The following is a 26,392-nucleotide window of genomic DNA, read 5'->3' as shown; positions in this document are numbered from 1 at the left end:
ATTTGAATCCTTGATTCCCAGGGGCCTCAATGCGGAATGGGAATTATTTGGATTTCTTTGAGAGATGGGGGGTTAGCCGGGTGGTAATGGAGATTCAGAGTTCGGCTGTTCCTCAGCACTCTGTTCCTCCCTCCCTGCCCTGCTTCCCTCCCCCTTTTTCAACTTTCAACTTAGAAACCCTACTAGACAACAGATATCCTCCATTATACAGAAAATTCCCCTGTATGCTTCAGGACCCCCCTATTGGTGGTGTTTTATGTGTTTTTGAAGAAATCGCATCAAAAACGCATTGAAGACGCACCTTACCGCATGTGCGTTTTCGGTGCGTTTTTTAGTATTTTTATGATTATGGCATCCTTTATATGTTTTGGTTATACATATAGCAATTCTATGCTTATATTTGTTAATATGTAATGGTGACACTATTTAGAACTCCAATTTTTTATATTATCATATGGTGGAACACATTCCAAGTGCAGTGTAGGGTATTGTTCCTGCGGTCCCACCATTTTTATTATGTGCAAGATTTTATTATGTGTATGATGTTGACATCCATAGTACTTTATATATAGGCTGTTATCATTTATACTATGATTATGAAAGACTAGCTGTTATCAAGGTTTTGAATCCCAGAAACTGCATTGAATGGAATCCATATCGGGTGTTCGCAATGCCCCAATTAGACCAGCTCCACCTCTAGTCGGTCTCCTGGAATGATATAAAATGCTGCAAAGTGCTCACTGTCTTCACCACTGAGGAAGGGGTGTATACCCTGAAACGCGTTTGGGCCAATTGGGACAGTGAGCCGTTCCCCTCAAGGAAATACAAGTGATCAGGAAGAAACAACGGCGGTTGATTCCATCTATATCATCTATCTCAAATTGAGAGTATACCTCTGAGAAAGACGGATTACATCATCACCGCCACAGCCGAGGAGTCACGTGAGACGTCACGTTCAGACTCCATACCACGTGGGACGCCGCGTTTGCAGTAGGTGATCGGCTGTTCTGATACATCACGCTGAGTCCAGTAACAGAGTGGGGTAAGAGACTTTTGTTGCCATCTTCTATCCATTTGAATAGATAGTCCTCCCCAAATTGGACACAATTGTTTGTCCCTCTGTATTTGAGCTCCGGATCTGGATACCTCACCACATCAGTAACATCGTATTGAAGTTGCAAGATTGTATTGCTTGGATTCCCCTTGAAAGCATTGAGATCTGCCTTGATTGACTATCATTGTGGGGAGTGTTTATTCCTTATGAACTGTCTGGAACTTCAGGATTTTTGGCCGGAGCAAAAAGCGCAGCATGCTGCAGTATTTTCTCTGGCCAAAAAACGTTCTGTTTCGGAAATGAAGACATCCTGATGCATCCTGAACTTATTTCTCTCCATTCAGAATGCATTAGGATAATCCTGATCAGGATTCTTCCGGCATAGAGCCCCGACGACGGAACTCTATGCCGGATCCGGACAACGCAAGTGTGAAAGGGCCCTCAGCTAAATCACTAATAAAAAACTTATAGCAAAAACAAGGCTTTGCAAAAAAAAAAAAAAAAAGGGGCAACACTTGCGTCTCATTATGATGATGGTACTTCATCATCGATCCATCAAGTAGGTCATGCCACCCCGGTCTCGGCAGTTCAGGTTCTGGGTGAGCGGCTTGCAGAGCCTGATGTGGGTACCACTGTGGTCCAGATCCTAGCTGGTCTTTGAGGCTTGGGGGCAGCCTCCGGCCCGTCCCGGTGTTCATGCGGTATGCCTGCACGCTGCACAGTCTCTAAACCCTCTGATAGCGATCGAACTGTATGGTTCCGAGAGTTGAGTTGGAAAGAGTGTGAAGGGAAAGCCCCATCTGTATTTCACTTGTGCCTTCTGCAACGTTTGAGTCACCGGTCTCTGCTCTCGTCATCGACGGAGGGTAGATGGCGCAAGGTTCGCATACAAGTGCACAGACGAAGGTAGGCCCGGCAGCTCAGAGATGTTTCTGGCTGCAGCACGGATCAGGTCCCTGACCTCAGGGTGATGAAATTTTAGGACCACGTCCCTTGGTAGATCATTCAAGCGGGGTTTCCCCAAAGCCCTGTGGACCCTGTCCATTTTCAGGCGGCTTTGCTCCTCTTATGGTAGGAGGGCTGTGAATAACGCTGTCATGGTGGATTGTAAGCCCAGATATAATTCGGGCAGACCCCTTACACAGAGGTTTCCTCTGCGGGACCGGTTTTCAAGGTCCTCTATCTTGGACTCGAGCGCCTCCAGTTGCGCAGTGTGCGAGCCAATGTCTGTCGGAGCCCAGCATGTCCGCAATATCATCAGTGCGGGACTCCAGATCAGAGACCCGTTGCCCCAAGTCCTGGATCTGACGTGTAAACTCCGCCACTGCTTGTGAGAGTTCTGTACGAAACAGAGCAGCGATGTTAGCAAAGAGCTCTGCCTGACATTGTTGTTGGTCTTGTGGCTCCGGCATGCAGCCACTGGTAGTGGAGGAGGCGGGCTAGGTGGAGCTGGAGATGGGCCCATCATTGCTGAGCGCCCAGTACTTCTAAAGAGTTCATGCAAAGTCTGTGAATGAGCCGGTGTACTCATAGTTCTCGACTTCCCTCTGTTGCGGGACATTCTTAGGTTGTCAGACACCAGTTTTGAAGGCTTGTGGAGCTGGTAAAGTGGCACTTGTGGAGGGATTAGATCGGCTTGTGGCACGGAGCTCAGAGAAGCATGTCCTCCTCAAGCTGCGTGCATGTACCCCCTCTCCACCTCCTCTTAAATCTCTTGTAACCACCTGAAGATCCTTAACTTTCTCACATACTTTATTCATCTCGTCTTTAATCAAAGACAAGTCTTGTACTATAGAGATTTTTGCTGACCGATCTCCTAATGCTAAACTCGATTGCTGTACAGCATTCAGGATACCTGTCAGTTTCTTATCCACCAATTCTATCCTCTCCTTCATTGGGGCATTCTGTTTGCGGTCCATAGCACAGGCACTGAGCCATTACGCTTGTGTGCATGAGCCCTTCATTGGGGCATTCTGTTTGCTGTCCATAGCAAGGGCACTGAGCCATTACGCTCGTGTGCATGAGCCCTTAGTTAACATGATTTATTAAAGGTGTTATCCAAGTTAGGGGATGAGTGTTATTAGTGGCACAACCCCTTTAACCCCTTCAGGATCTCGCCATTTTCCATGTTTTTTCCCAGCTTTCCCAGAGCAATAAAGTTGTTTTTTCTTTCCAGTCACATAGCCATATGAGGGCTTGCTTTTGCAGGCCAAATAGAAATTTCTAATTGCACCATTTACTGTTGCATAAGATGTAGTGGCAAGCTGGAAAAAAAATTTAATGGGGAGTGGAATTACACATATATATATATATATATATATATATATATATACATACACATATATATATATATATATATATATATATATATATATATAAAATAATACAATTCCACCATTCCACTACAGTTTTATGGGTTTTCTTTCCTATGTTGCAAAACTAGCCTGTTACCTGCATTCTCCAGATCAGTACGATTACAACAATACCACATTTATATAATAATTCTCAATTTTTAATGGATCATGCATCGTCTGTGTGGCCTGCACTGACAGATGCAGACCCCTTCTCCTTATGGAATAAATATTTTATAATTTAATAGTAGGGGCGTTTTCGCACATTGATATTTATTATTTTTAAATATTTTTTTTTTTTCTCTTTTACACTTTTTAATAATTCCCTTATGGAACTTCAATAATCATTAAATTTCTTCTCTCAGACTCCAAAGCATTAGCGTTTTGATATCACGGTATGCTGTGCGAGCTCTCCGAAAATGTAGGTTTTGGAAACATAGCTGCTTGCCCTGTACTGCAATTTTTTTTTAACACGGATGGTGGTCAAATACTGCATAGCTCCTGTTTCAGCATTTTTGCGAGCAATCTCTTGCTGATGTATACACTTGTGATATATAAGAGTTTTGCACACAGTAGTATATTACATTTAACCTCTTGGGGACATGGCTGGTCGACAATATATGGGCACTGGCCGTGTGCACTCCATGGAGCGAATATGGACCCATTGACTTGAATAGGTCCACTATCCGCAAGATACAACCGAAAATAGGACTTCACCTATCTTTTGCAGAGCAGAGACACTGATCGGAACAGAGTGCCTGCTGAAATCATTCAACAGGCACTCTGCGACGATGCCGAGGGGGGATCAACGTTTTCAAATTTAAAAAAATAAAATAAACCCTACAATTTTACACAAAATGGCATGAAAGTGTCTGTGTGTTTATAGTGCTGACGATGTCCTGAGTGTGTTCTTTCAGAAAATATATGGGTATGGGGCATGACATTTAGTAATTTTGATTTTATTTGTATATGTCAAAACTGTGAGAATTGTCTTGGCTGCCACAGGTGCAAAATGTACAAAGCCCATGGCAGAAAAAGGGTTAATACACAAGGTGTTTTCTTACTAACTAAAGTTTTAGTTCACATTTCCTTATTCCACTTTACTGGAAATTCTGCAGCCATACTGCAAAATAGAATACCAGGAATTCTTTTTCAGTCTCCCTGTTTTTGTTTGCTTTTAATCTTCATGAGTCAACAAAGTGTAACCACTCAAGAATTATAATTGGAAAAACTCATATACAGCTTAGTAGACACTTTAATTAAGATTTAAAACATGACACTAATTGTAGACACAGATTTCTAAGTGTATTACGCATGTCTACAAGAGAAAGTATTCATACCCTTTAAAAATTTCCCACATTTTTTCACATTACACCCACAAACCTAAATGTATGTTATTGGGATTTTATGTGATAGACCAAAACAAAGGAGTAAGTATGTGAACAGTAAAAATAAAATGATCCGTGATTTTCAAAATGTTTAATAAAGTAAAAAATCAGTAAAGTGTGGCGTGCATTTGAATTTAGCCTCCCTGTAGGACGACCTTTCGTTGCAATTACAGCTGCAAGTCTTTTGGGGGTATGTCTCTACCAGCTTTGCACATCTAGAGGCTGACATTTTTGCCCATTCTTTGCAAAATAGTTCAAGCTCAGATTGCATGGATAGCGTCTGAACAGCAATTCAAGTCTTGCTGCAGATTCTAAATGAGATTTAGGTATAGACTTTGGGCCTAATACATGAATATGCCTTAACCAATCCATCGTAGCTCTAGCGGTATGTTTAGGGTTCTTGTTCTGCTGGAAGATCAACCTCTGCCCCAGTCTCAAGTCTTTTTCAGCTTCTACCAGGTTTTCCTCCAGGATTGCACTGGATTTAGCTCCAACCATCAACTCTGACCAGCTTCCCGATCCCCGCTGAAGAAAAGCATCCCCCACAGCATGATGCTGCCACCACCATGTTTAACAGTGGGGATGGTTTGTTCAGGGTGATGTGCAGTGCTAGTTTTCAGCCACACACAGTTTTTTGCCTTTAGCTCTGGTCAACTTTTGTCTCATCTGACCAGAGCACATTCTTCTACGTTTGCTGTGCCAACTACATGGCTTGTGGCAAACTGCAAAGAGGACTTATGGCTTGCTTTCAAAAATGGCTTTCTTCTCGTGACTCTTCCATAAAAGCCAGATCACGGCTAATCTCTGTCCTATGGACAGATTATCCCACATAATCTAGGGATCTCCTCCAGAGTGACCATGGGCCTCTTGGCTGACTCTATAATTTGTACTCTCCTTGCCTAGGCTGTCAGTTTAGGTCATGGATGTCAAACTCATGGCCCTCCAGATGTTGCAAAACTACAACTCCCATCATTCCCTGATAGCTGTAGTATGCCTAGGCATGATGGGAGTTGTAGTTTTGCAACAGCTGGAGGGCCACGAGTTTGACATCCCTGGTTTAGGAGGACAGCCATGTCTTGGTAGGTTTGCAGTTGTGCCATACTCCTTCAATTTTTCAGATGATGGACTTAACCTGTTTTTGCAAATCTGACCAGTGTTACTTTAAGTGGTGATAACTTTAAAAGGCTTTGACTTATCCAGGCCATTCAGAGATAGTTTTTTTGTCACATATTGTACTTCATAAAAAGTTAATCCACGGCACTCCAAGAGATTTGTGCAAAATAAATGTTCACATTTAATTCTTAGTTTGCAGAATATCATTTGTGTACATCCAGAGCAATTCATTTGTACATCATAAGTATTTAAGCCATATCAGACAATTATTCCCGGATGTTTCGGTCATTGAGACCTTCGTGAAAACGTGTAACGTGAAAAGATGTGCAAAGTTCAAGGCGCATGAATACTTTTTCAAGGCATTGTCAATGTTATAGGTGGGACAAATTTAATTTTTTTCGAATCCGAAAAGGTTCTCGAATGTATCAAATCTTTTGAATTCTGTACATAAGAATTGTGTGAACGGTGTAAGAAAAAAAAGTGATCCACTCAAATATGGGGGGATCTGTGGATGACACTGCTATGGGGGATGGGGGGGGATCATCTGTGGGTGGCACTGTTATGGTGGATGGGGGGTCATCTGTGGATGGCACTGTTATGGGGGGGGGGTCATCTGTGGATGGCACTGTTATGGGGGGGGATCATCTGTGGATGGCACTGTTATGGGGGGGATCATCTGTGGATGGCACTGTTATGTGGGGGGATCATCTGTGGATGGCACTGTTATGGGGGGGATCATCTGTGGATGGCACTGTTATGGGGGGGGATCATCTGTGGATGGCACTGTTATGGGGGGGGATCATCTGTGGATGGCACTGTTATGGGGGGGGATCATCTGTGGATGGCACTGTTATGGGGGGGGGATCATCTGTGGATGGCACTGTTATGGGGGGAGATCATCTGTGGATGGCACTGTTATGGGGGGGATTATCTGTGGATGGCACTGTTATGGGGGGGGATCATCTGTGGATGGCACTGTTATGGGGGGGGATCATCTGTGGATGGCACTGTTATGGGGGGGGGATCATCTGTGGATGGCACTGTTATGGGGGGAGATCATCTGTGGATGGCACTGTTATGGGGGGAGATCATCTGTGGATGGCACTGTTATGGGGGGGGATCATCTGTGGATGGCACTGTTATGGGGGGAGATCATCTGTGGATGGCACTGTTATGGGGGGGGGATCTCTGGATGGCACTGTTATGGGGGGGGTCTCTGGATGGCCCTGTTATGGGGGGGGTCTCTGGATGGCCCTGTTATGGGGGGATCTCTAGATGGCCCTGTTATGGGGGGATCTCTAGATGGCCCTGTTATGGGGGGGATCTCTGGATAGCCCTGTTATGGGGGGATCTCTGGATGGCACTGTTATGGGGGAGATCTCTGGATGGCACTGTTATGGGGGGGGGATCTGTGGATGGCACTGTTATGGGGGGGGATCTCTGGATGGCACTGTTATGGGGGGGATCTCTGGATGGCACTGTTATGGGGGGGGATCTCTGGATGGCACTGTTATGGGGGGATCTCTGGATGGCACTGTTATGGGGGGGATCTCTGGATGGCACTGTTATGGGGGGAATCTCTGGATGGCACTGTTATGGGGGGAATCTCTGGATGGCACTGTTATGGGGGGAATCTCTGGATGGCACTGTTATGGGGGGAATCTCTGGATGGCACTGTTATGGGGGGAATCTCTGGATGGCACTGTTATGGGGGGAATCTCTGGATGGCACTGTTATGGGGGGAATCTCTGGATGGCACTGTTATGGGGGGAATCTCTGGATGGCACATATATAGCATCTTATGCTATGTGCCATCCACAGATTCCCCCCATAACCGTGTCCCTGCAGTGTGAATGACCCCCAATACAGGGGCTGGGGGCCGGCATCTGGATTAAAAATGACAGTGGGGACCGGTGCCATCCCTGTATTCTATTGCTCCGGCCCCACTGACTGTTGTATAATCTTATCTAACCTGTAAGCATTGTTAAAATATAATAATCATTTGTAATCCAGCTGTATTACTTACAGCAAGTTCCGTAGCAGAGAGGAGGGAGGAGGCAGGCCGGGAGGATGGGTGGGTGACGAGTCACTCACTACGTCACGCGCCCGCACCGCCTGCTTAATTCATAAAGTGGGCGGTGCAGGTGCCTCCTCCCTCCTCCAGAACTTAGTTGTAAGTAATACAGCTGGATTCCAAATTATTATTATAACTTAACAATGCCTACAAGTTAGGTAAGATTATACAACATTGAGCCGCGCCGTTGCATTAGAATACAGGGACTGCACCAGTCCCCGCTGTCATTCCTAATCTAGATGCTGGCCCCTCCTCCCTCTGTTGATACACCTACCCAGCGCGCTGTGCGGCGGCCGTATATCATTAGCTAAACTAATCGCCACATTTTTTTGGTCAGCCAAATCGCCATATTGCGTTGCAGGATTTGTCGGAATCGAATTTTACTAAATTATGTTGGGATTCAAGTCCACGAATCCAACAAGATTCGAGTGATTCGTCTCACCTCTAGTAAATGTTATGAGATTGATCAGTGGAATAAGACCAAGGAGAAAGGGGTCACTAACCAATGACATAAATGACAATTAAAGGGCATCTGGGAGGTGTTGCAGTTACTCCTAGAGGCTCGGCTCTCTCTGCAACTGCTATGCCCTCTGCACTTGACAGGGCTATGCAGTGTATACATGATCACGCCTGCCTGGCCCTGTCAATCAAAGTGGCGAGGGAGCTGCAGTTGCAGAGCCACTAGGGAGTAACAGAATTGCTCTTAGAGGCTCATTTGCATATATTAAAACTTCATTTTTCTCAGCAATCTGGGCACATATGAACATGGGACCAACACAGATGCCTTCAGCTGCCAACAGCACATGCAAAAGGTCAGCAAGGGACAAATCATAGGTTTCATAGGGTCAAATCTGCTGACCGATGCCCTTTAAGAAGCTTAAGGGTTTAATATAAATAACATGAATAAATATATATATACACACACACACACACACCTAGATAAATATGTTTGCACTTCATTACTAGGTCAAGATGTAATAGAATTTTCTGCAACAACTTTACTGTGTGTAAATATACTTTTCCTCTTTAAAAATAATACATTGCAAGTAGTTTTTAGCAATGCCACAAAGCTTTGTATGAAGAAAAAGTTGTCCCTAAGTAGATAGAGTTTTCCTTACCTGTTCGCTTTTGGTCAGTCGGGTTTTATTATGAATGTCAGAAGTTACCAAATTGAACCCATGTTTCTCAGATAGGATGCGAAGTAGTAAAACAACAGTCCTGCTCCCACATTTTCCAACTCTGTTATAAACAACTTGACTAGGAAAAGGCAGTACCTAGAGAAATGTGAATACAGCAATTATAAGTATACAAGCCTAACAATATTATATATGTTACATAACAGGAAGATAAAAGGTAAATATAATGTTGTATGCAGATATGTATACCATTAAGACAGGATTAGAAATAATGTGTGCTTTAAGCAGGAAAAAAAGAACTATTCTTAAATTCTACAACCATTATTACTGGAATGAGAAATGTAGCCTCATTTTGTAAAAATAAAGTATATAATAAAAAGTTAATTACATTTTTCAAATGTGCAACATAAATTCCAGGTATGATTTAAACTGTAAACTGTAATAATTTTTTTTTAAAGGGCATTTATCACAAATTAAAACCACATAGTGAAACTTTTTTATAATCTGTTTTTGTCACAAACCAGCGGGCATGAACCCACTGTGCCAAGTTTCCTACCTCCTCTAAAGGCGTTGTCTAAGTGAACCCCTCAATCTTCACATTACCCCTGATGGTGGGGATAGACTTTCCCGAGGTCGCTACCTCTTGAGGAGGATAGGCACACGAGGCAGCTGGTCCAGGCGGACCAGGAGGTACCAGAGGCGCAGGAACGAAGGAGGAGGCAGAAGCGTAGTCAGACAGGCAAAAGGTCAGGGCAGGCGGCACAGGTATAGGTCATGCAATCCAGTTCGGCAACAGGAGAGTCAAGGCAAGAAGGCAGGGATCTATCAGGTAGCAGAGTCCAGGAATACAGACAAGTCAGGAACACAAGAGGAAGTCGGGAAGCTTAGCAGGACACAAGGACCTTGACAGTGAGGCATCTGGTCAGCGAGGTCACAGGACCTAACCCATAAAGCCTAGGAAGTGACGCGTGCTGAAGGAAACAAGCAGCAAGCATGCTGTGGCCAGGGCTGAGAGGAAACTGTGGAGCTGATCCCAGAACTACAGAACCTACACAGACAGAGCCCAGTACTGCAGCAGTGAATGGGAAGCACTGGCCACAGATCACCTCTGAACACGGCACCCGGGACCACAGCGGTAAGCAGGGGAACAACAGTTCCATATTGCAGAATTGGATCTTTTCATATATAGTTATATTTTAAGCACTTTTGATTTCATTTTACGTTTGAGAAATGTCCATTGAAGTATAGTGTGTGCAAAAAATATACGTTTCTGTACATTGACTTGCAACAATATTCACCCTCTATTGTTTTTCATGTTTGCTGCATTACAACATGGAATTTTGATTTCTAATTTGGATTTCATGTAATGGAACTGACAATAGTCGGAACTGTTACAGTGGCATGAAAAAAATACCTTATTTTAACCACTTCCCATCTGGGCCATTTGCCCCCTTCCTGACCAGGCCTAATTTAGCAAATCTGACATATCTCACTTTATGCGGTAATAGCTTTGGAACGCCTTTACTTATCCAAGTCATTCAGAGATTGTTTTCTCGTGACACATTGTACTTCATGATAGTCATAAATATGAGTCAATATATTTCACATTTATGAAAAAATCCCAGATTGTTACGGATGTGGCTATACCTAATATGTATACTTTTTCATGTGTCCATGTTCTGAGAGCTATAATTTTTTTTTTTTTTTAAGAGATTTTCTTATGTAGGGGATCATTTTTTGCGAGATCAGGTGACTGTTTTATTGGTACCATTTTGTGGGACATGCGCCTTTTTGATCACTTGATGTTGCACTTTTTGTGATGCAAGGTGACAAAAATTTCTTTTTTTGACAGTGTTTATTGGACTGGGTCGATCATATGATATTTATAGAGCTGAGCGTCACGGACGTGGCAATACCAAATATGTCTATTTTATTTTTTCTATTTAACATTTTTTTTTTATTCCTTACATGGGGAATTTTATGTGAAACATTTATTTTATTTTTTTAACACAATTTTTTATTTTACACTTTTCGTCCCCCATAAGATCATACAAGACCTCTGGGTGACATTTACTTCACTTTTTTAAACTATTGATTTCTCCTGTAACTGGGGCTGACATAGTAGCCCCAATTACAGGAGAAATGCATCCCCCAGAGAGGCTGTACAGCCTCAATGCAGGGCTTTTCGAGGTCTCTGAAAGACCTCACAGCTCCTGCACTCTCCGGTCCCGGCAGTCACATGACTACAGCGATCTAGAAGGCAGGGACACCTGGGCACTGTCCCTGCCTTCTCTAAGGGTTCCTCTGCTGTCTCTGCCAGTGGGCAACCTGATCAGCAGCTACACGATTAGCTTGCAGCTGCAGTTTCTGAATGGACGTTTAGGAACGTCCATTCAGAAATATAGAACCACCTCCCAGACGTATTTAGTCTATGGGCAGACGGGAGGTGGTTAAAAAGAATTTGAAACCAACTCTGAAGTCACATAATTAGCTGAATAAGGGCCCCACTGTGCAATCAAGGTGTCACATGATGTGAAAGGTCTTGCAACACTACAAAGTAAGCAACATGAAGGCCAAAGAGCTCTACATGCAGGTCAGAGATAAAGTTGTGGAGAAGACTATATCATAGTTAGGTTATAAAACTTTGAGCATACCACTGAGCACCATTAAATCCATTATGACAAATTGGAAAGAATATGGCTTAACTACAAACCTGTGAAGAAAAGGAGGCCCATCAAAACTCACAGACCGGGCAAGGAGAGAATTAAACAGAGATTCGATAGACACCAATGGGGACACTGAAGGAGGTTTCTAAACAGCATGTGGCAGACACCAAAAACACATGGGAGAAGGCTATCTGGTCAGATAAGTCTACAACTAAACTACAATTTTTGGCCATTAGGGGAAACGCTATATGTGGCGCAAACTCAACACTTCCTATCACCCAAGGGCTCCTCAGGGGGTCTCGGTTCCAATAATATAGAGCTAGTAACACTTGGTAAAGTGTTTATCCCGAAATATACACAATAGGGCTGCATGATATGGGAATTGTGTGCGATTGCGATTAGGGCCCTAAAAATTGGGATAACTATATGCGATACAATATTTTAAGGGAATTGTGCTAGAGGTCTATTTGCTTGGATTTTCAAGGCAAAATCACACACAAATTACCGATAATGCAGAAATGTAGTTATGCTTAACTCCAGAACTGAAATGCACAGTGTTTTTCTAAATAAAACATCTTTTACTAACTTAAATACCATATTTGCATTACTGCAAAAGTACAAAATACAAAACTTGTCATTTTCTTAATAGCACTGCACAGAACAGATAAATAAATAGAAGAACATTTGTTCATTAAAATAACGACCTGCCTCCAGCCCCTCCTCGCTCCCCGCACTGTAACTCATGTATCGCCGGCTGCGTAGCAGCATAGCGGCCGGCGATACATCCGTGTCAGCCACATAAAAAGTCAACCATCGCTTTTTGGGGAAATTTTGTCTTATAAAGCGAAAAATATGGTAATATAATTGCATCATTTTTGGGTCGGCCAATTGGCGATTGCGATATGGCGATTTATTGTGATTGCTTTGGTGATATATTGTGCAGGCCTAATACACAATAACACTTTTTGCAGTGTCTCGGTAGATACAATCACCATATATACATTATCCCATTCGTCGTCTCAAATAGGTATTGCAGACGTCATAATCAAAAATGGTACAACAGACCTTATCGGATGAGGGATGGGTATCGCGCTAGCTCCTATTTTGATGGTAGGTGTTGCTACCAGTAATCCAACATATATAGTGAAAAGCAAGTACTAGATGCAGATAAGGATATATATAGAGAGACCCTTAGTCAAAGGTCATACTCTTTGCTTCAACATCCAGGGACATTCAAGTACACTTACAGCTTAGCTCCCAGCTCCTGACGTGACTGCCTCCTCCCAGGACTGCCTCCTCCCAGGGTCGATATGGCAGTGGCATACATGGGAAATTCTGTTCTTTTAAAATCTGCGCTCTTTAGACACTTCTGGCCCCTGGAACGCACGCCGCAGCCTTACTTCCGGTCTGGTGGAATGCAAATGTCACTTACGGTTCTGCGAATCACTAGGACGCCGGCCTCTAGCGATTGTTAGAGGTAGGAAGAAACGCTAGCGTTTCTTAAAAGCAATGCAGTGAACAGTTTAACTCCTAATATGCCTCCTACATGGGGGGAGTGGTCCCCTAGTGACTTCTGATGCTATGATTCTATTTATTCATCCAATAATCAGGACATAGGGAATCTCTGATCCTTAGATACGGATCCAGATTCATAACAGATCACAAGCATCATCTTGTATTTGAGTACTTCCCGCACTCATGACCAATTTTTGGACTATCAATAATATCTTAAACAGAGGCTTAAGGGGCTTAATTCCCTTTTCAGGGTGATGTTTTTGACAGGGAATTTTTATTCCTATTTTTTTGCTAGCCAATTCCATAGCAACCATCTAGAATAAGGTCCAATCCCACAGTCCGACCAGTTTCTCTTTTCCAACTGTGGGATTGTTTAACAGACCAGACCCCCACTATTCAATGAAGCAGGTGAAAGATAATCTCTCGTTAAAGAGGACCTTTCACCAGAATTAAACTAACTATACAGGCATGTAGAGCGGTGCCCAGGGACCCCCCTGCACTTACTGTTATACCTGGGCGCCGCTCCGTTGTCCCGTAATTGCCTCCGGTATCTTTACAGTTAGGCTCCACCCAGGGGAACCTGCCGTCGGCTCATTCTCCCATGCTGTAGCGCTGGCCAATCACAGCGCTCAGCTCATAGCCTGAGAGAGAAAAAAGCCTCTCAGGCTATGAGCTGAGCGCTGTGATTGGCCAGCGCTGCAGCATGGGAGAAGGAGGTGCCGGCAGGTTCCCCTGGGTGGAGCCTAACTGTAAATATACCGGAGGCAATTACGGGAGAACGGAGCGACGCCCAGGTATAACAGTAAGTGCAGGGGGGTCCCTGGGTGCCGCTCTACATGCCTGCATAGTTACTTTAGAAGTTTAATTCTGGTGAAAGGTCCTCTTTGCCCGAGGGTGCTTGAGACTTGCATCTAAAAATCTATTCTGCTTCTCTTTGGAGGATTTTTTTATTCCAGTCTCCCTTTCTAGGGGACATGGGTACACACTCCAAAGCAGAGAATTTTAGAGCCTTAGCACTTCCTCCATGAAATTCATTTACATGGTCGACGACTGGCGTAACATTCTTCTTCACTATATCATTAAGGTGTTCAGATTCTTTTCCTGAGTTCCCTATATGTCTTCCCTATATAATCTTTTGGGCATGGGCATTGACAAATATAAAATCACCCCTTTAGTCCTACAATTGATGAAATCTCTTATAGTGAAAACCCTGCCAGTCGCCGAGCATGTAACTGTCTTACATGTGGAAATGGAGGCGCACGCCTAAGGCTGCGTTCACACGGGCGAGATTTCCGCGCGGGTGCAATGCAGTAGGTGAACGCATTGCACCTGCACTGAATCCTGACCCATTCATTTCAATGGGGCTGTGCACATGAGCATTTTTTTTCATGCATCACTTCTGCAATGCTTTAAAATCGCAGCATGTTCTATATTCTGCGTTTTTCACGCAGCCCTGGCTCCATAGAAGTGAATGGGGCTGCGTTAATAACGCATTGCATCTGCAAGCAAGTGCGGATGCAATGCGTTTTTCACTGATGGTTGCTAGGAGATGTTGTTTGTAAACCTTCAGTTTTTTATCACGCGCGTGAAAAACGCATCAAAACGCATTGCATCCGCGCGGAAAAAACTGAACAACTAAACGCAATTGCAGCCAAAACTGACTGAACTTGCTTGCAAAATGGTGCGAGTTTAACTGAACGCACCCTGAACGCATCCGGACCAAATCTGTCACGCTCGTGTGAACTCAGCCTTACATGCTTCACATCTAAACATACCCGTGGGTCTGCGGTCCAGCCAAGTTCCTGACAGTACCACAGGTACATAATGGCTGCGCACTAGCTTGTCTCTCAGGCTTCTGCCTTTGCAGTATGTAATACTTGGATAATACATGATGTTCTTACTCACTTCGGGATCCATTTTAACACCTTAAGGACCCAGGACGAGAATGCTTGTCCTAAATGGCCGGTACTCTGTGCTCCAGGATGAGCATTTCTCTTCCGGCGGTCCATACCATCCCCATGTGCGGTCCTGCAATCAGCAGCACGCATCCGGCTGTTACTGACAGCCGGATCCCTGCTGCATCCATCAGTATCGGTGATAACACCGATGCCGGTGGATTAACCCCTCATATGCCACGTCAGCACTGACCGCGACATATGGGAAGTTTGCACTCCCTCTCCTTAGCCATCGGGTCCCCGCGCTGCGGTGGCGGGGACCCTATGGTTGCCATGGCAGCCCCAAGCCATTCCAAGTCCTTGGAGCCCAGCATGTACGGAGACATATAAAATTGTAAAAAATAGAAAAAAAAAATTGGGTATCACCGTGTGCCTAACAACCTGCTCTATACAAATATCACATGATCCACCCAGTCTGGTCAACACCGTAAAAAACAATTAAAACTGCTAAAAAAAGCTTCTTTTTTTTTACCTTACATCACAAAAAGTGTAATATAAAGCGATCAAAATGTCATACGCACCCCAATCAAACCATCATCTCATCCTGCAAAAAATGAGGCCCTACTTAAGACAGTCGCCAAAAAAAAAATAAAAAATATGGCTCTCAGAATATGGAGACACTAAAACATGATTTTATTTGTTTCAAAATTATGTTATTGTATAAAACTTAAAGGAGTTGTCCGGGATAAAAACATAAAAAAAAAAAATAAGTTTACTCACTCTAAATAGCCGATTCAAGGTCCCCACATATTTTTTTTTTTTGTATTTTCTCCTCTTCTACAGGGCTCTGACAGTATCCCATTCATTGTTGACATTGATGTTTATGTTAGTGCTAACTTCTGGCCGCACATGGTCATCTCCTCTGTGCATCCGCCCCCCTGAATCATTCTTTCTCCAGCCTGCTGCAGCATTTGCCTGTATTTTACATAGGAGGAGTTTACTATGCTAAGTAGCATAGTGCTCTGCCTCCTTCATTGATAAGAAAGCGCACTGCCCGGTGACGTCACCGGACCAGAGGGGCAGGGTTTAGCGTCATGTGTTGCCACCTAGTTTCCGCCCCTCAGTGCGCTCTGCCTAATTACTGAGCGCACTGAGGCTGACGGTGACGTCACCAGGCTCCCTGTAAAGTGGAAGCAGAAAGGGACCCAGTACGTCACTGAATCTTTGAAAAGCGGCACTTCCGGCAGAGGATTTAGGACATGAAAACGGGGCATTATAAAAGTCTGGCAAAGGTAGGACAGGAATTTATGTAATAAATGGCAATGTCCCCCCCCCGGACAACCCCTTTAAATAAACAAAAAAGTAGACATATTGGGTATCGCCATGTCTGTAACAACCTGCTCTATAAAAATACCACATGAGCTAACCCTGAACACCGAAAAAAAAAAAAAAGGTGTAAAAAAATGCCCTTTTTTAATCCCTTTACTTCACAAAAAGTGCAATACCAAGCGAACAAAAAGTCATATGCACCCTAAAATATTACCAATAAAACCGTCATCTCATACCGAAAAAAATTAGTGCCTACATAAGACAGTCGCCCCCCAAAAAAATAAAAATAAAAGTATGGCTTTCAGAATGTTGTCATTTGGTATTGTCGCGTCCGTAACAACCTGCGCTATAAAAATACCACATGATCTAACCTGTCAGATGAACATTAACAAAAAATAAAAACAATGCCACACATGCCTCACACAAAGTGTAATATAGATCAACCAAAAATCGTATCTACCCTAAAATGGTGTAGTTTCTAAAATAGGGCCATTTATGGGTGGTTTCGATGTAATCCTCACAAAGTGGTCCTTAAAAGTAGGTTTTGGAAATTTTCTGAAAAATTTCAAGATTTGCTTCTAAACTTCTAAGCCTTCTAACGTCCCCAAAAAAAAGAAAATGTAATTTACTAAATAATCCATAACATGAAGTAGACATATGGGAAATGTAAAGTAATAACTATTTAAGGAGTTCTCACTATCTGTTTTAAAAGCAGATAAATACAAATTTAGGAAATTGCGAATGTTTCAAAATTTTTGGTACATTTGGTATTTTTTTATAAATTTAAAATTAAATATTTTCACTCAAATTTACCACTGTCGTGAAGTACAATATGTGATGAGAAAACAATCTCAGAATGGCCTAGATAAGTAAAAGCATTTTAAAGTTATCACCACATAAAGTGACACGTCAGATTAGCAAAAAAATGGCCTGGTCCTTCAGGTGAAAAATGGCAATGTCCTTAAGGGGTTAAGGATTGGCTAGTACTTTTCTAGCATTTCCTTTACATCTTTATTTGCAGTGTCATAGATAGAAATAAGTCTGGTCTGTGCTTTTTCATTTTTATCTTGTTTTTTTAGGGGTAAGCAGGGCCTTTCTCTTTGTACCCAAAGCATACTGGAAAGCCTTCCTCAGAGTTCCATTGGGGTAACCCCTATCCCCTAGTCGGGAGTATAGTTTTCTAGATTCTCGATGGAAATCCTCCAGAGATGAACAGTTTCTCCGCAAGCGCAGGTACTGTCCTCTCGGGATTCCCTCTTTAGTGGGGGCGGGTGATGGCTCTCCCATCTTAAGATGGCATTAGTTGCTGTGGCTTTCCTGAACACGTTGCTTGTTAACCTTTCCCCCTGCTTGTAGACTTTTACATCCAGGAAGCTGCATTCAGTCTGTATCTCTAAAGTAAATCTAAGGCCGATCACATAGATGTTAAGGGCATCCATTCTCACAAACTCATCTCTTGTTCCATTCCACAGCACAAAAACATCGTTGATGTATCTTGTCCAGAAGGCGATTTTATCCTGCCACCATGTTGCGTAGCCGGGGAAGACAGTGTTGTCCTCCCACCAGCCCAGGAAGAGATTGGCGTACGTAGGGGCACAGGCAAACCCCATTGCTGTCCCCCTGAGCTGGTGATAAAATCGCCCCCTGAACAAGAAATAGTTGTGTTCCAAGACATACTCCAATAGGCAAAGGATAAATTGGTTGTGATTTCTAAGATGCGTCCCTCTTGTGCGGAGATAATACTGGATTACTAGTAATCCTTTGTCATGAGGGATTCTGCTATATAAAGACTCAACGTCTATACTTGCGAGCAATACAGATGGTTCAACGACTAGGGACTCAATTCTGTTCAAAAAGTCCATTGTATCTCTTGTATACGATGCCAGTGAGAGATCAAAATCTATAATCACTTGATCTATGTATATCCCGCTGTTTTGGGAGAGGGAATTGATACCGGACACCATCGGGCAGCCCTTAAGGGGATTTGCCCTCTTATGAACCTTTGGGAGGCTGTAGAAAGTAGCCATTTGTGGGGTAACAAAAATTCATAAAAATATATCAAGTATAGGACGGCTCTACCTCCTGGTTTGGGATGGCCAGGTGCACCTATCTGATGTCGCACTCAAGGCACCTAAGTAGTAAATCAAAAAAGAGGATGGGCACTCTAATATCCGGAACCAATGAGTTAAATTTAATATAATCACAATATTATTACATATATAAAATTAACATATAGATATGTAGGATTGTTCCAATCAGAAATGTATACGTGGACAATCTGTTAAATATCTTCAATAAGTATCTAAAAAACAGGCCTGTCACTATATAATACACAGTGAAAATAGACTACACAATAAAATATTACAAGATAATAAATTAAAATACTGATAGTAGCCGCTGGAAATACGTAATGAGCTAGTGCAGGTTAAATGGAAATGGAACCACTGGTGGTTATCCAGTCAGATCCACTCAATCTGCAGACAAGTAGAGACTCCTATGGTAGTGGAGTATTGACCGAGCAAATATATTCAGTATACCTGTTACCTATAAAATAAATAAATGTGAACAATCACAAAATCCCAATGTGCTAATAATAAAGAAACAATCTTAATAGTATTGCAGTGTGAGAAATAGAATTTTTTTTTAAAAAGAAGTCCAAGAAAAATCCAGGAAAAAATCCGGAGTGCAACCTCATGTGATTAATCCAAATCCATCTGTATAAATGAATATTCAGCATGCATAAAAATCCTATGGCATTAAATCTGATGTGTTGAATTACTGTGCTTGAAATGGTAAGTATGTTCAATTGCTACAGTCTTTCTTAGATTGCCCACAAACCGCAGAGGTTCAACAGTGTTAGCGGTACAATGCTGTTATATCTGTGGCCGCTTGCATAAGGATATAACTTTGTATTCCTGTGTTACAGTCTCGGTGTTCTTAGTTTGCCACTGTAGGCACAATTACCTAGTAGAGGACTATAGTGCCGGATGTTCGGTAATATTCGCTACTGTCTAAGGTGTCATGCGATGAACAAAAATTCATATTCGGCCTTGCCAATGGTTTTCACTATATATGTTGGATTACAGGTAGCAACACCTACCATCAAAATAGGAGCTAGCGCGATACCTAGCCCTCATCTGATAAGGTCTGTTGTACCATTTTTGATTATGAAGTCTGCAATACCTATTTGAGACGACGAATGGGATAATGTATAAATGGTGACTGTACCATCTACCTAGACAATGCAAAAAGTGCTATTGTATATATTTCGGGATAAACACTTTAACAAGTGTTACTAGCTCTATATTATTGGAACAGAGACCCCCTGAGGAGCCCTTGAGTGGGCGAAACGCGTTGGAGCATTGCTTTGTACAACAATTATCTATGTTGTGGCAGTATTGTGGCAGCAGGGGCGACCCCTGGGCAAAGGTTAGAAGGAGTGTGTGGATTTTATTAAGGGAAAATAATCCCTTATGGTTATAAGGGAAAATAGCATTCTTAATACAGAATGCTAAGTAAAATAGCGATTGAGGGGTTAAAAATAAGTAAATTAATAATTTAACTCACCTTAGTCCACTTGTTCGCGCAGCCCGGCTTCTCTTCTGTCTTCTTCTGTGATAGATCATGTGACGGACCATGTGATGAGCGAAGTGACGTCACCACAGGTCCTTTTCCTCAAAGAAGAAGAAAAAAGAGAAGCTGGGCTGCGCGAACAAGTGGATTAAGGGGAGTTAAATTATTCATTTACTTATTTTTAACCCCTCAATCACTATTTTACTTAGCATTCTGTATTAAGAACGCAATTATTTTCCCTTATAACCATGTTATAAGGGAAATTAATGAAATCTACACAACACCTAACCCAAACATGAACTTCTGTGAAGAAGTCCAGTTTTGGGTACCAAACATGCCGATTTTTCTCACGTGTCAGCAAAACGCATTAAAATGTTTTGCACTCGCACGGGAAAAATTGCGCATTTTCCTGCGATGCACGCGCATCTTATTCGGTCCAAATCCATGACGCCCGTGTGAAAGAGGCCTTACAGAACAAGCACCCACCGCTCCATCTTGATAGTAAGCCTATCATTGGCTCATGATTTTTTAGCATTTTATTATTAGTGGTCATCCATAGTTGATAACAAGGGAGACCCAATCATTCTACTGCATTGAGCCAGACCATATACATTTTGTACTTATTACTTTACATTTTATAAGTTTAGTTTTTCTTCACTCATAACTAAATGAGTCTGTTCTGAGACGAAACATGTCATGTTGAGACAGTAGTGATGGACATATTTAGGAACATCTTTTGAGGGTGATTTGTTTTTTGTCCTGAAGAATACCAGGGCACATTTAAGGAGTTCCCGCTCCACCATTAAGAAGTTACCAAGAAGGACAACAATCCAGTAGATACACACACTCTCTCACACGTCAGATCTGATAAGAACGTTTCAGTGTGCCATACAGAAGTTTGTATCTTTCTGGTATATTTATATCATTTTTCCTATTTATTTTTTTGGTATTCACTATATTTGAGCTCATTAAACCACTATTTACCTCTACTTATTTTAGTCTAAGGGTAATAAAAGCTATGTTTTAATGTAATAATTACTCCAATTCCTCCTGATGTTAGAGTTCACTCTCTCAAGGAAAAATAAAACAGATGTGTTGCTCACCCGCATCAGATCCTGCCATATCGCCTCAGTTCACAAGGTGCTCACAATTTTTTTAATTGGAATGCTTTTTTATGAACACATCTGAGATGCAGTAGTAGCAGCCTGTGGATTGTCGGTCTTTTCTGTCATTTGGGGAGAAGACAGCCTCCTTAATTCTGCTCTCTGACATTATAAACACATTATAACTCAGTTCTTATTACTGATAAGAATGTGGCTTAAATAAGTGTTTATGTTTAGTAGTTTAGAGAGAATTATTGATGACCTGCACAAAGTGAAAGTACCAGTCAAAGTTACAAAAACAGTTAAGGCTACTTTCACACTTGCGTTCGTCGGTCCGCTCGTGAGCTCCGTTTGAAGGAGCTCACGAGCGGATCCGAACGCCTCCGTCCAGCCCTGATGCAGTCTGAATGGAGCGGATCCGCTCAGACTGCATCAGTCTGGCGGCGTTCAGCCTCCGCTGAAAAAAAAGAGATATCACAATTGCAGACCATGCAAAATAAACTAGAAAGAAGTGCATTGTTCTCTCAGGCTGCAACCATTGTTTCTACCCCTTCATCTCCCCCTCTGATGCTAGTACATGCAAGAAAGGAAGATAGGGAGGAGAAGGTTGGCTTTAGTCTGGATAACCTTTTTCTACATTGTGAGTGGCCATTTTGTTGGAAGAAATATCCTAGTTAGTAATAGTACAACACTGATTTCTAATTTACAGCCACAGTGCCAATACTACCCGCTGTAGTATAGTATATACAGCTAAATAGCTAATCTGTCCAGTTATGTCATGATAATTCCTCCCTCCACTGCACAATTGTGCAGATTTGGCTTTGAGCGGCTTCGAAAAGCTAAGGGGGTATATGGAGGACTGCTGGAGACCAAACTGCATATATATTATATACTTATGGTTGTCTTGATATATCTTTCAATTTAGTGTGTACAGAATGTACAGTCATGTGAAAAAATTAGGACACCCTTTGAAAGCATGTGGTTTTTTGTAACATTTTTAATAAAAGGTTATTTCATCTCCGTTTCAACAATACAGAGAGATTAAAGTAATCCAACTAAACAAAGAAAACTGAAGAAAAGTCTTTTCAAGATCTTCTGTAAATGTCATTCTACAAAAATGCCTATTCTAACTGAGGAAAAAGATAGGACACCCTTGCCCCTAATAGCGAGTGTTACCTCCTTTGGCTGAAATAACTGCAGTGAGACGGTTCTTGTAGCCATCTACCAGTCTTCGACATCGGTCTGAGGAAATTTTACCCCACTCCTCAATGCAGAACTTTTTCAGCTGTGAGATGTTTGAGGGGTTTCTTGCACGTACAGCCCTTTTCAAGTCACCCCACAGCATCTCAATGGGATTCAAATCTGGACTTTGACTTGGCCATTCCAGGACTCTCCATTTCTTCTTTTTCAGCCAATCTTTGGTTGATTTACTAGTATGTTTTGGGTCATTGTCATGTTGCATGGTCCAGTTCCGCTTCAGCTTTAATTTTCTAACTGATGGTCTCACATGTTCTTCAAGCACCTTCTGATACACAGTAGAATTCATCGTGGATTCTATGATGGTGAGCTGACCAGGTCCTGCTGCAGCAAAGCAGCCCCAAACCATGACACTTCCACCTCCATGCTTCACGGTTGGTATGAGGTTCTTTTCTTGGAATGCTGTGTTTGGTTTACGCCAAACATGTCCTCTGCTGTTGTGTCCAAATAATTCAATTTTGAACTCATCTGTCCAAAGAACATTATTCCAGAAGTCCTGGTCTTTGTCAACTTTATCTCTGGCAAATGTCAGTCTGGCCTCGATGTTTCTCTTGGAAAGCAAAGGTTTCCTCCTTGCACACCTCCCATGCAAGTTAAACTTGTACAGTCTCTTTCTGATTGTAGAGGCATGTACTTCTACATCAACAGTAGCCAGAGCCTGCTGTAGTTCTCGAGATGACACTTTAGGGTTTTTGGAGACCTCTTTTAGCATCTTGCGGTCTGCTCTTGGGGTGAACTTGCTGGGGCGACCAGTCCTGGGCATGTTGGCAGTTGTTTTGAAAGCCCTCCACTTGTAGACTATCTTCCGGACAGTGGAATGGCTGATTTCAAAATCTTTTGAGATCTTTTTAAATCCCTTCCCAGACTCATAGGCTGCTACAATCTTTTTTCTGAAGTCCTCTGACAGCTCTTTTGCTCTCACCATGGTGCTCACTCTCACTTCAACAGTCAGGAGCACACCAAACTAAATGTCTGAGGTTTAAATAGGGCAAGCCTCATTCAACATGCAGAGTAACGATCTACTAATTATGTGCACCTGGTGTGATATACCTGTGTGAGATCTGAGCCAATTTAAGAGGGAATACATGTGAGGGTGTCCTATCTTTTTCCTCAGTTAGAATAGGCATTTTTGTAGAATGACATTTACAGAAGATCTTGAAAAGACTTTTCTTCAGTTTTCTTTGTTTAGTTGGATTACTTTAATCTCTCTGTATTGTTGAAACGGAGATGAAATAACCTTTTATTAAAAATGTTACAAAAAACCACATGCTTCCAAAGGGTGTCCTAATTTTTTCACATGACTGTATGTACCAAGTGTGGCCTCCATTACACCTCTGCAGAGGTTGTAACCTGCTGTGTTCTAAATTTGCCTAGATATGTAGTGATAAATCCCTTCATACACCTAGACCAACTTGCCGTTCAGGATTCTGGAAACACTGGGTGACAAGACTGAAGAGCTGCATTGGTGACCAGATTATGTTCCACTGGTACCATATGATAAATTCACACAACTTACCAGGGCGGTATGGTGTGCATTTTATATAAACAATATGCCCCCATCACCGCCCCACAGAGATGGTTACTCAGCTTTCCCAGACAACAGATGCCATATCAGCAGGTTTATGAATTGGTAAATCCCCAGTATTGTAGACTACCTAGCTGGATTTGCTAGGCAGGAGCCTGGAATAGCTGAGTGAGAATCCCTGTGACAAAACCTCCAAGCTGCAGCATAGCTAGACACATTTGTCATTTAGGGTCCCAGGAAGCTGGGTAACACATTATGTGGAGCTGTGATAGGGACTGCTAAACACTAAAGGTTCCCTAAATAAATCCTTCTCCTTATTTCCTAAAAGTGCCATGGCTAGGCAGATCCCGAGAAAGCAGAGTTACCACCATATAGAACTGTAACAGACTGCAAAATACTAAATCTACCAAGACATGTCCCCCTTTCTCCAAAATCGTGCTAGGCAGATTTGTTTTTTTTTTTAGATCCTAGGAAACTGGGTTATAACCATTTGGAACTATAATAGACTGCAGAATACTAAATCTACCAAAATTAATTCCCCTCTCTACTAAATACAGTCATAGCTAGACAAGTTTGCCTTTCAGGTTCCTGGGAAAGCTGAGTTACTTGCACGATGTAAAGGTAACATTAGATGAGGAATGTTTACAATTCCACAAGATTTGTAATCTAAGTCTCCAACACTGATTAATGTCAAATTTCCCTAGACAGGCAATGAGAAGTGAGCTAGAGTCAATTTGCAGCCGAAGATAGACATGAAGGGAGGAAAGAGACACTTTACTGACTGCCGGATATCTATTTAACTGTTTTCTGCAGCACAGAAAGCTTTCCCAAGCATATTATGCTTTTGTTTTGTTTTTTAGTGTTTTTATTTCAAGGTTTAGTGGTCCTTTAATATGATAAGAGAAAAATTACACTTGGAAGTAAACGAAACTTGTTAGAGTTAAAAAATGCCACTAAGTGCCAAAAGCTTAACTCTGTAGTCTATGTTTATCAACCATTAACCTAGGGCTTGACAAATTTCCTTGGAATCTAGGAGCCAGCTAAAAAAAGTTAGGAACCAGGCGGAGCCGCGTCATAAAGCCCCCAGTAGATGCCCCCATAGTGCTCCCCATCCCACTTCTCCATAGAGCCCCCCAATAATGCATGCCAGTACATAGGGCCCCCAGTAGATGCCTCCATAATGTGCCATTATATAGGGCCCCCCTAGTGCCCCCGAAAATGTGCCAGTATATAGGGCCCCCATAGTGCTTCCCCTCTTCTCCATAGTGCCCCCCATGTTGTGCCAGTATATAGGGCCACCATAATGCCCCCCCATATTGTGGCAGTATATAGGGCCCCATAGTGCTTCCCCTCTTCTCCATAGTGCCCACCCCCCCATATTGTGCCAGTATATAGGGCCCACACCCCACTTCTTGCCACAGTATACTATAAATAATAAAAAAAAACTCATATACTTACCTTATGCTGCTGTCAGTGATGCGATGCAGGCCTCTTCCGGCCTGTGCCCCGCACAGTACAGCTCAGGCGGCGCGATTACGTCATTGCGCTGCCTGCACTGGCCTCTGATAAGCTACAGGCACTAGGCCTGAAGCCCATCAGAGGAAGGGGCAAGGGATGCCTCTCCCCTGCTCCTCCACACCATTCATCTGCATCGCTATGAGGACGGCGATACAGATGAATATGTAGATTAGCGCTTCCACAATGGAGGCGCTCATCTCCACTCGTGCTGCCTCCGGACAGAACGGGCTCCCCTACGGCGCTCCGCACCTGTCTCCCGTGCACCTTTGAAAACGGGCTGACAAATACCCAAGCGCCAGGTCCAAATTCCTGATCGCCATGGCGACCTGGGATTTGTCGAGCCCTGCATTGACCCATAGGATACAGCGCTGTACATGTACGGAGTTGGTATCATGGTCACAAATCCCTGCGCCGTACAGCTATGTCACTTTGATCGGGCAGGTGCGGCTCCTGATCAGCTGCAGGGGTCCAGCAGTCACTGATAGCCAGACCCCTGCTGTATGCTCCAGCATCGGTGAAAACACAGATGCCGGCGCATTAACCTTTGCACTGCCGCGGTCACCACTGACCGCTGCACGTGCAGTAGCCTGCAGGGTGCGGGATGACCATCGAGTCCCCTCAATGCTGTGACGGGGACTCAAATGGCAGGGAAGGGAGCCCAATGCTTCCTTAGGTATAGTGGCTGCCTTCTGTGTGAGCCTGTGAGACCCAGCCCCCTGGACCTCACAGGAAGCAGGCTGTTAGTGTATTACAGTGAGTAATACACTTACAGCCAATGCATGTATGCATTGCAAAGGGAATCAGACCCCCAAAAGTTGAATTCCCAGAGTGGGACAAAAAATAAAGTGAAAAAGGAAGTTAAACTAATAAAGTTTTCCCCCCAAAAAATTGAGTT

At 43.0% G+C, this 26,392-nt stretch overlaps 1 protein-coding gene across 1 annotated transcript in view; it reads right to left on the bottom strand.

The window, feature by feature from the left end:
- The window catches only part of UST (uronyl 2-sulfotransferase), a 398,475-nt gene that overhangs the window by 142,379 nt on the left and 229,704 nt on the right, over nucleotides 1-26,392 (bottom strand). The window contains 1 exon segment of the mRNA XM_044291484.1: nucleotides 9,099-9,254. Within this exon segment, the coding sequence (XP_044147419.1) occupies nucleotides 9,099-9,254 (156 nt within the window).

This window comes from Bufo gargarizans, chromosome 4 (assembly GCF_014858855.1).
Source record: "Bufo gargarizans isolate SCDJY-AF-19 chromosome 4, ASM1485885v1, whole genome shotgun sequence".
NCBI lineage: Eukaryota > Metazoa > Chordata > Amphibia > Anura > Bufonidae > Bufo > Bufo gargarizans.
The sequence above is the reverse complement of the archived record's forward strand: the minus strand, read 5'-3'. Positions and strand labels throughout refer to the sequence as shown.